Source organism: Nicotiana tabacum, chromosome 19, assembly GCF_000715075.1.
Source record: "Nicotiana tabacum cultivar K326 chromosome 19, ASM71507v2, whole genome shotgun sequence".
Taxonomy (NCBI): domain Eukaryota; kingdom Viridiplantae; phylum Streptophyta; class Magnoliopsida; order Solanales; family Solanaceae; genus Nicotiana; species Nicotiana tabacum.
In genome coordinates this window covers 18,576,767-18,588,735 of record NC_134098.1, presented here as the reverse complement: position 1 = coordinate 18,588,735, position 11,969 = coordinate 18,576,767, and the positions used below count along the sequence as shown (strand labels likewise).

General features: G+C 37.7%; 1 protein-coding gene across 1 annotated transcript; it reads left to right on the top strand.

Moving 5' to 3' along the window:
- The first annotated feature begins 240 nt into the window (after positions 1 to 240).
- On the top strand, positions 241 to 945 carry LOC142173402 (uncharacterized). The gene has a single exon (XM_075238985.1). It carries the CDS (start codon positions 241 to 243, stop codon positions 943 to 945), a length of 705 nt encoding a protein of 234 aa, XP_075095086.1.
- The last annotated feature ends 11,024 nt before the right edge of the window (positions 946 to 11,969 follow it).

The window sequence follows — 11,969 nt, the reverse complement described above, 5'->3', positions numbered from 1 at the left end:
ACCCCAGACTTAGGTTTGTTGAGATGTGTCGACGTTGCTAAAGCAACCAGACTATTGGAGGAAACACATGCAGGGGCATGCGAACCCCACATGAATAAGTTCACATTAGCCAAGAAGATTTTGAGAGCTAGATACTTTTGGATGACTATGGAAAGCGACATTATCTGCTTCGTGCAGAAGTGTCACCAGTGCCAGATTCACGGGAATTTTATTCGGGTCCCACCAAATGAGCTAAACGTAATGGGTTTACCTTGGCTGTTCGTCGCTTGGGGCATGGACGTAATTGGATTTGTAGAGCCCGCAACATCAAACAGACATCGTTTCATTTTGGTAGCTATCGACTATTTCACCAAATGGGTCGAGGCATCAACTTATAAAGCTGTCACGAAGAAGGTAGTGGCAGATTTTGTCCAAAATAACATCGTCTGCAGATTTGGGATACCGAAGTCTATCATCACTGAAAATGTCGCTAACCTAAACAACGACCTCATGAGAGAAATATGCGAGAAGTTCAGAATTGTCCACCGCAATTCCACAGCCTACAGAACTAATAAATGGGGTAGTCGAAGCCACCAACAAGAATATCAAGAGAATTCTACGAACGATAGTGGACAATCACATGCAATGGCACGAGAAACTACCTTCGCTTTACTGGGTTATCGGAATACTATGAGAACATCCACTAGGGCAATGCCGTACATGTTGGTATACAGCAATAAAGTAGTGATACCCATGGAGGTCAAAATATCATCCTTAAGAGTCATTCAAGAGGCAAAATTGGATGACACAGAGTGGATACGGGTCAGGCAGGAACAACTCATGCTCATTGACGAGAAAAGAATAGATGTAGTATGTCATGGTCAATTATATCAGAACAGGATGGACAGTGTATTTAAAATAAGAGTGAAGCCTCGCCAATTCACACCAGGGCAGTTGGTTCTGTAGAAAATCTTTCCCCAACAAGAAGAAGCCAAAGGAAGTTCGCACCAAACTGGCAAGGTCCTTACGTGATTCACCGAGCACTGTCGGGTGGAGCTCTAATCTTGGCATAAATGGATGGAAGAGTCATACGAAGCCTATCAACTCAGACGCAATTAAGAGGTACTATGTTTGAAGACAAATAGAGTTAGGATTTTTGATGTAACAGAACTACGTTCAACCTGACTTTCGACGGAGGGATACGTAGGCAACCCACGTAGGGTTCGGTTTCTCTCACCCTTTCTCTTGTAATAGAAAAACCAAATATCACTTTTGTAAGTTGCTCAGGAATTACGCCGACTTGATTTCCTCATAAAGGAATACGTAGGCAATCCTCATCGGATTCAGTCGTCTTTTGTAATTAAACTACATTCCGGCCTGATTCTATTTGGATACGTAGGCTGTCTGGGTCAGACTCGACCATTTTCATTCTCAATCTCATCATCTTGCATCTATTGTAATCAAACTATGCTTTGACCTGATTCCATTTGGATATGTGGGCTGCCTGAGTCAGACTCGGTCATATTCATCATATTTGATCATAACCCACCAATTACGTTCAGACCTGATTCCGTTTAAGCAACCTGAAAGGGTTTGGTATCAACCCTAGGAAAATCTTTGTAATGTATTAGTTCAAATTAGGACGCAGTCGCAACAGCAAGCAGCTGCATTATCATAGGCGTTACATAAGTCAACATCAAGAGGACGAAGTTTTCAAGAGGATACGCTCGCGTGCGGAGAGCTTTTCGTAACGTGTCATAATCTGAAACAACGGCATTTGCCTTAAAAACACGTTATTTTCAAAATGTTTTCTAAAGCAAAATATATGTATATACTGTAATATATTCCATCTACGGACTTCGTGGCATGATCATGTTCAAGGCCAGGGCAAACCGACACTGTGGTTGACGCAAACCAACTCCCCTCCCCCTACTAAGAAGCTTTCTTTGAGTGCAAGGTCCATAGGAAGTAAGGAAGAACTAGGACCACACTGGGGCAAATGACAGATCCGCCACTTGACTAAAATTATTCCTCTTTCTCCTTTACTCGAATTTTTCTGGTACAGCTAAAGCTAACTTTTGAATCCTTTGCAGGTACCTCGGAATCAGACAGCTGATACGGAAACTTGTACATAGCAAATCGTCTACTCACATAATCTGAGCATCTTGTACAAAACGAACGTCAGCTTCGCCAATCGAAGTCCTATATATAGCAAACCGTCAGCGCAATCAATCGGAGCGCCCTGTACAAATCGAATGCCGGCTTCGCCAATCAAAGTCCTGTATATAGCAAACCGTCAGCTCAACCAATCGAAGCACCCTGTACAAATCGAATGTCGGCTTCGCCAATTAGAGCCCTATATATAGCAAACTTCAAACTTTGCCAACAAAGTAATTCGCATCACCGCTCCATCGCAACAGACACCAGAATAGACAATTATAAACCTCGTCACCGATGTTCTGCCAATTGATGGTCGCAACCTAGCTTCGCAGTCAAGAGTATCTCTTGGGCATGCTTTTATTTTATTTTCTATTACTTTGAATGTTTTAACGTTATGTTCATGTAGCTTTAGGCAGGATTACGATTTTAATCAACCACTCCCAAGCGGAGATTACTTTACACTTCAGTGTGAAGCTCTCCCAACAAGCAGAGACACACTCTACCAATCAAGCTCTCCCGACAAGCGGAGACATTTCTAAGTGCAAAGCTCTCCCAACAAGCGGAGACACACTTTACCAATCAAGCTCTCCCAACAAGAGGAGACAATTTTCAAATGCTCCGACAGTGGCGGAACGGTACACAGTCCGGCTAACAAATCAAGTCAGGATCAAGTATCCTATCATCCCAATCCCAAATAACGACTCACTGGTAGCCAGGCATCATCATTCTTGCATCATTTACATCGCATCTTAATATAGGCTACATTACAATATATTGGTATGCGTGTATTTCATTCATTTTGTAAGAACAAGCACCGCAACATGAAACTTTTTCTTAGCAGCAGACCTAACTACAACGCTATGGGGACAACCAACCCAGTAGTGGGCCTAAGATCCCAGTTCAAGAAGATCAGCAAGCTCAAAACTTTGAATCATTCAAATCAGGCCGAAAAATTCAAGCTACCATGAGTGACCAATCATTCGTCTCGCCGTATCATCGCAATACGATACTGGGACAATTCTTGCGAGTGTCGCTTCACCAAAGTCCCTACTCTAGAACTACATGAGGCCTGATCCTTGTTAAGCCCGAGGTATATAAGCAATTCAAAGCCAGAATTTCATTCCCAAATCTTTCTAGATTCTTCCTCAACTCAATCTTGCAATATACCATCTCCATTTCCTGCAATACTTGCCTGGAAGTCGGGACAAAGTTGGCTTTGGTTCAATTTCTTTGCCCCAAAACTCTTTCATCATCTCCGGTCAAAGAGGGACAACTGTTGACGGTCAATTTTGACTCTCTCCTTTTTAAATTAGTTGATTTATATTTAATAATTTATAATAAATGTTTTTAAAGTATTTTCCAGTAATGAATATCTATTTTTTCACAAATTAACCAAGCATTAGCTTTTAAATTAATCACATAGCATTGATATTATGTAATAACAAATATATTTTCTATTTTAGGATTATTAAAATAATTTTTATACGTAGGTTATATAATTAATTTACTCTTTAATTTCTGGTTAATTAGATTACAATGTGAAAATTCAAAAATTAGCAATACAATTTAGAAAAAGGAAGTATTTTATAAATAATTAATTGCAATAATTAGTAGTATTTAATAATTATAATTTTACTACATTTTATTGAAAATAATTAAGTTTATTTAAATTAATTTCAAAAGGGCAAAAGGCTAAAGGGTTATAATTGCAATTCTTTAATTAAACATAGAGTGACTATTCTTTAATTAAATTTCAGCCCAATTATCAAGACCAAAGCCAAATCTGACCCAGACCCGATTCCCTTCTCTCCACCTTGGCAATCTTCGTCACCTCTTATGGACCAATGAGATCACGCCGCATCACCCGTATCTCCGCTCACAAAGAAAACATAAATGAATCTGGACCATTGGTCTATCCTATCAACGGTCTGCATTTAATCCTCATTTTTCTATTTTTTTTCTTTAATCTTATAAGACTCAATCTCCGCCGTCCAATCCCAGAGATCCGACGGCCCTCATATTCCCTCATTTAAAATGTTATAATCTTAAAATATTAGGATCGTTGATCTAAAAGATCATCGGCCCAGATCCTATTCCCCTATCTTAAACCCAAAGACGATCACCCCTATCTCCCAAACCCTAATCATCTAACACGAACCCAGCCGCCTCACTTTTCCCTTTCTCTCAAACTTACAAGCTCAAATCAATCAAAAACCTTGCATAAATTTGTGCAAGGTCATGAATCCATCAGGAAATCATTCATCCTGTCTACTTTGTCTGCGATTCTCGCTAAACCTTTCCCTTTTCACCGATAAAATTTGAAATCCCTAAAGCTTAACCCTAGACTCAAAGATGAAAGTTCAAATCATCTAGTTTGTGTTATGTTCTTTCAAATCGAAGCATGCATGAGCATATCTTAGAATCTAATCATGGTTATTCGAGGTCCAAAGGTATTGCAATGACCTATGGACGTTGAAGCTTTATCTGATTGTCCTTACCTTCAACGATCAATCTCCCTCCCCCCCCCCCTCCCCAGGTAAAACCCTCACTGATTTTTACCTCCGTCTCTTAGATTTTCACTCGATTTTGCTTGCACGAACTGGTAATCCTCATTGTCCTTTTCAATAGCCACTATAAATAGGAGCCTTTAATGCTCTTACCTAACACGACCAACCACCTAACACTGAAGAGAAACACACACACACAAACACAGGCGCTATCAATCATCTTTGAAATTTAGAATTCAAAGCCTGGGTTTTCTTACTGTTATTTTCTTTTTGTTTGCTGAGTATTATCGTTGGTTCAAACTTGAGGTGTCTGGGGTCTTAAGCAATTGATAAAGAGCCTTCGTTTGGTCAGTTGCTCTCAAAATGGTCGGCACATTATCATCCTTCTCTTTTGTCCATCTCCCTTGAATGCTACAAATATGTTAGTTATATTCTGAGTATTGCAGTTGTTTTATGGTGTTTTCAATATGTTAATGTCCGTGTTCTGTTAGTCAAATATCCACTTGTAATTATTTGTCCTGCTTTTCAGTCTTTAATCGATGATTGATCAAACAATTAATTGATTCATGCTGATATTTTGATCCTGAGTTTCCAACAGTCTACATGTTTGAATTATTATGTGTTCATGTTCACATGAACTTCATAGATTTTCATTGATCTGCAATGACCTTTATCCTTATTTGTTGCATCTGTGTTGTTTGTGAGTCTTGAAGTTAAGTTTATATCCTCTATCCTTTAACCTTAAGAATAAACTCTAAGTGTTTATATGTTCTCTTCTCTACTTATGTTTGTTAAACTATTTCTGAGTTTCCACTATGGACTTTTATTTTGTCTAGTTGTTGTTGCTTCTGTTGACCTACTCTTGTTTTGAATTAAACTTTATTCTCTTCTCCCAGTAGTCCTATTATACACATTTGTTAAAACTAAGTGATCTTTCCTCATAACACAACCATGATCATGTTTCCCTTTCTTTGTTATAAGGACTGATAACTTGTTAAGCTGAACTTGATTATTTTCTTGATTAGTTAACACCTTCAACTACATGACTCAAACTAAAACTTACTTGGTATCATACCTCACATCTCTAATCCTTTGGGGTTATCATTGATCTTTGAAAATTAACATGCATTTTATCTTTTAAGATTGTCTTCCCTAAAAAGGGACCTAGTTGCTCTGCTATGACCAAGTGATAAATTGTGAAAATAGAAGCATGAACATTTTCATATTCAGATACTAACCTAGACTTGGGTTTGAGTTAAACATGTTCTAATGCAATATCTTTCTTTTATCTGTAACTCTTTCTCCTCATGACATGCTTAATCTAATTCTATGAATGTGAAAAGTTTCCATGTCTAGACAAAATCATTACTGCATTTGAAGTGTTCAAGTAGCTAACTAAATACTGCATGTTCTTATTTAATTCCTAATTTCATACCTTGTCCAGAACCACTCCAGTCATTTTGCTACTGTTAATTTTAAAACAAAATCCGACCCCCTAAAATATTTTAAGGAACTTTACTGATGCTATCTGAACATGATGATTTGCTTGAAGCTAACACTATTAGGAGTATGACTCTGTTAAAGTCCTAAGGGACTCCATGTTTAAATCTGTGAATTTGTAGACCTATTGAAGGATTTGATCATGTCTTGGATATCTTTGATAACCTCTATAAATGATTAGTCATGATTGTGTTGCCTGAATTCTCATTGTTGATTTTTTTAAAGTGTTATAATAGTAGTATCAACCTAGGTATGTGCTAAAAGCAAACCAACCAGTTCACACTAGGTTTTGCTAGAAACAAGAACCTTTGTATATATTGAATTGTTACTGTATAGCTTTGCCTTTCCTTGGAATATTGTTCTGCTCTAATATTCAGACCTTTGTAATATGCTTATGATGCTTCTGCTCTTTAACTGTATGTGTTTTAAAGTCAAATCTTTAGCTTCATGCGATATATGTTTGTTTGGTATCCAATGTAGACTATATGTTCGTATGTTAGGAGGGAAAGTATACTTTTGTGGTAAATAATGCTATAGCATTTAGTTTACATTGAAAGAGCCTCATTGGTATTTAAACCTGTAAGAAAAATATGTTGTTAGTGCTTAAGGGTATTTGGGAGTGGAGTTTGACTCTAGGTTGGGCTGCCCTCCCCGACACAAGCATTGCCCTGGGCCTTGAGTCCCTTGGGAACTTTGAAGTCTCGGGGGATTCAAAGGGAGCATCGACCTTGAGTAGAACTTCTTTCTTAGTCCTTAATTCATTGACACGTTTAGTTCTTTGGGGGTTTAATGTTTAATGACAACAAAAAAATTTCAATGTGAATTATTTGCCGAGTAAAATCACCACATTAATATAATTTCCCACAGATTATTTATTTTCTTGTTCCAACTATTCGTCTATATACAGTTCATATATGTTTTGAATATGTTGAGATTGTGGGATATGCTTGTAATGACCTTCTTTCTTTTTGGGCATGTACACATTTGGGCATGCTGAGTTCCATACACCAGTTTTGCCTTGTGAACTCTTATATAGATCTAGGGGGTTTTAGTTGTCTCTAGGATGATGGCAAGTAGATGGCTTAAATATTGCTGACAAAAGTAATGGCCTTGTGGCCGACAATTACAAAAGAAGGATGGTTACTTTTAATAAAGTAGGTGATGCTTTTGTCTTTGATGATGATAGGTAATAATAGATCTCTTTTAGAATAGTAGAATGCCCTTTGGAAAAAGCAATTCCGGTTCTTTGAACTTCTACTTTTTCTCTAGGGTCATTTCTTTTATTCATAATTAGGGTCCATGTAGGCAAGTTCTAATTCTTTAGTATTACACATGTCTCTATTTCTACTTCCTCCGGATGAAGCAACATCTTTAATTAATTGCATAATCTGTTGTTCTTCATATTTATCAAGATTTTATAGAGCTTGTCTGAGTTTTTCTCTGAGCTCTGCTTTTGATGGTGAAGGCTTTGTAGAATTCGGTAGAACACTCTTATGAGGCTTGAGAGTTTGTTGTTTGGGAGTCCAGCCTCTAATTTTAATTTCTTTGGATAAGAATCTGATTCTTTCGAATTCTGTTTTTGAGAAATTTTAACTAATAATAAAGGATATTCTTTTTTGAATAAAATATTTTCACATTTTAATATGCTTTGGTAGGGATGAGATTTCTTCTTTGGTCTGAAAATCTTCGAACCTGTTGAGAAATTGTTATGGTAATATTCTTTTGTTACCTCCAAAAAGATTCCACCACTCGTAGAACCATCTTGGTATAACTGATTTGGTGACTTCGAGATAATATTTGACAAACCAAGTATGTCCTGGCCTAAGATATAAAAAGTTGAACCAGGCAGCTTTGTATTCATGCCAATTGTAAGTCTGAGGTCTGTATCATTAACAGTGTTATGGGGGTGTGCAGATGATCTGCAAACCATTCAAATGGAGATAAAATCTTTTTTGTAGTAAACCAAGAGTAATTGATATACTCTAGATCCTTTTCATTCATGTTGTGTTTCATTTCTATGGAATCGGTATCTATGAGGATGGCCTCATAATATTTTCTTATTTTGTATGGATTTTATGTATCCACATAATTAAAATCTGTGTAACATGGCTTGATAAGGTCTTCTACCCTGATATTCTTTATCAATTGCCATTAAAGGCAGTACTTGAGAAGTAATGAACTCGAATATTTCTTCTTTAGAAGGAGATATGCCATCTTGCGGCTTTTTTGGAGTCAATGATGGGTTGACTGCTTCAACAAAGGTTTCTAGGGCCTTCATGGCGTAACTTTCTTTGGTTTGTAGTGAGGAACTTGATGATGCTCCTTTTTCAAATGGTTTTACTGATTTAAGATTAATCAGTTTGGTTGATGGGACTGGTATTGGAGCTGGTAATTTGGGGTATTCAGCCAGAGTTGTGTACCTATTTTGAAAAAGAATTTGGGGTCTTTGCGAGACTATAGTTTTGGTAGGGGAAAAAGGGGAAAGTTCAAATGGTCTATCCATTTGGGGATTTTTTGATTCTTTTCCCTTGAGGGAAGGGTCAGGTTTGAAGGGCCTTATTTTTTCCCTGTAGAAATTCTCTAGTTAGAAAATCAGGTAAAAAGTTTTCCTCTCCTTTAATGAAATCAGTTTTGAAATCAAAGCTAGATAGTAGAGCTTGCCATCTAGCAAATATTTGTTTTGAAACAAGATTTTGAACATCCTTTTGAAGAATTTCTTTGGCCTACAATCAACTCTTACTAAAAATTCTTTATTAATAAGATCATCTTGAAATTTGGTGATACATAGCACTATAGACAAGACTTCCTTTTTAATAGTAGAATAATTTTTACGAGTGGAATTTCGAATTTCTGGAGTAAAACGAACAAGTTATTCAGGGGACTTAGGGGTCATTCTTTGTTTAAGGATTCCTCCATATTCGATATTTGAAGCGTCAATTTCTACGATCATAAAGGCTTCTGGGTTGGGAATACCTAGACAGGTAAGGTTTTGAATTGTTCTTTTGATTCGAATTATTGCATGTGTTTGCTCAGAACTCCAAGGGATAGGATTCTTCCTAAGTCTTTTGTACAAAGGCTCACAAACCTGCCTGATGTTAGGAATAAAGTCAGCTACATAGTTGAGACTTCCTAGAAATCTTTGAAGCTGGGTTTTATCCGTAATTTCATTGGAAAATTTGGAAGAGAACTCTATGGCTCCACAAATGGATTTATAAGAACCTTCATACAGGTCATGGCCAAAACATCTGATAGACGTCTGAAAGAGTTTTATCATTTTAGCGCTAACAACTAAACTATTAATTTTACCACTTTAAAGAAGGTATTATGATGTTTGGAATGTGAATCGATATCTTTGGAAAAGATAAGAACATCATCTATATAAACGATAGGCATATGACTAAAATCGTTAAAATTAGAGTTCATGACATTTTGAAACTCAGAATGGGCATTCTTGAGCCCAAAAGGCATAAGGTTCCATTCGTATTGTTTGAAGGGTACATTAAAGTCCATTTTGTATCTGTCTTTTTTGGCTACTTGAATTTGCCAAAAAACAGATTTCATATCAAATTTGTTATATATATTAGCTTTATAGTGTCACCACCCTAAATCCACTAGTCGTGATAGCACCTAACCCAACCCGCTAGGTAAGCCAAACCTCTAACCAATTCCATTAACATCAATAAAGTGATTAAATAAAGAAATATCTCAATATTATACATTTTCCAAGAACTGGTAGTACAAATCATGAGCTTCTAAGAGTAGAATTTACAAAGCGAAAATGAAATAAATACATAGTTTATTTGAAAAGTACATAACAGAGTTTTATAATCTAAGGCTACCCCGAACAAAAGAGGCAGCTACAACAGGGACGCAGGTACATCTTCAAGTCTCGCAACCGTCGAACACAGCAACAACAACAACCAACATATGCACGCAATGTGCAGAAGTGTAGTATCACTACAACCGACCCCATGTATTGAGTAAGTAACAGACCTAACCTTAGGTTGAAAGTAGTGACGAGCTAACACCGGGTCGGTCCAATACCAATATTCCACGATAGTTCAAAACAACATAAATGCAAGTATAAAAGAGATGTCCCAAAAGTAAAAATACTCAACTCGTTCACAGTTCCAGAAAATGGTCATGCTTTTCAAATATCTCGGTGAAAGAAAATCCCAGATCTCTTACTGAAAATGCCAGAAGTACGAGTAAGTTTGAAAACTGTAATTTTCAAATATCCTTTCCACGATAAAAAAGAATGTTTCATTTTCTTTCTAAATAACAAGTATAAAATACCTCTCTGTACCCACATATCAATGTGTATAATAAGTCATGAATGACGTGATACTATATATCATGAGGAAAAATGCATCTTTATGCATGTATGTCATGTGTGCCTGTAAATGCCATGTATCTCAGAGATGAATCATGTACTCACACTCTCAGAGTACTCAATCTCACTGACTCGCATCCTCTCTCACTAGGCTCACTCAGCACACTAAATCACTCAGCGCTGTATAATAATTGTTGCGGCGTGTAACCCGATCCACATATATATATATATAGTCGACTGCGCTCACTGGGGGTGTACAGACTCCGTAGGGGCTCCTTCAGCCCAAGCGCTATATTGTTGCGGCGTGCAGCCCGACCCAATACTACTTCGGCGCGCAGCCCGATCCAAATACTGCTGCGGCGCGCAGCCCGATCCAATATTGTTTTGGCGTGCATCCCGATCCAAATACTGTTGCGGTACGCAGCCCGATCAAATATTGCTGCGGCGTGCAGCCGGATCCAAATACTGTTGTGACATGCAGCGCGATCCAAATACTGCTGCAGCGTGCAGCCCGATCCAAATACCTGTCACTCATAATCAGGCTCTCAGCCTTACTCAGTCATCAATCTCTCCAGTCTCACTCATGGGCTCACAATGTCATGAAACTAGCCCGACAACAATGATATGATGTATCAATAAATAACAACTGAGACTGAGATATGATATAAATGCATGAATATGACTGAGTACGAAATATCAATGAAAATCAGTGAGATGACAGCAAGAAACGACCACTATGGGTACAAACAATATCAGCATAAAGCCTAAACATGATATCTAGCATGATTGACGGCTCAGTTACTTTATCACATGGTGAAAACACAAATATCAACAAAATAGGGGCCAGTATACAGTGCCATGGGAACAACAGAGTCCCAATTCATAGGGTGCACGCCCACACGCCCGTCACCTAACATGTGCGTCACCTCAATACCAATCACATAACACATAATGTGGGGTTTCAAACCCTCAGCACTAAGTTTAGAAGAGTTACTTATCTCGAACAAGCCAATACCAATACCGAGCAAGCCAAACGATGCTACAAAATGCCATCCCGCGCGTTCTGACCTTCGAACAGCTCGAAACTAACCAAAAACAACTCAAATACATCAAACAATGCTAAAGGAACCAATCCCGATCGAAAAAGATCAAATCTTGAATCAAAAACCCAAAATCAGCCAAAAGCCCAACCCGGGCCCACACCTCGGAACCCGATAAAATTTAACAACCCATTCAATTACGAGTCAAACCATACTAGTTTCACTCAAATCCGACCCCAATTCGATGTTCAAAACTCAAAAATTCATATTATGAAACTTTAGGCCAAAACCCCCAAATTTCCTCTTTAAAATTCATCAACCAAAAGCTAAAATCGAAGATAGATTCATGGAATATAACCAAAACCGAGTAGAGAACACTTATCCCAATTCATATGGTGAAAATTGCTTCAAGAATAGCTTTAATCCGAGCTCCATAGCTCCCAAAATGTA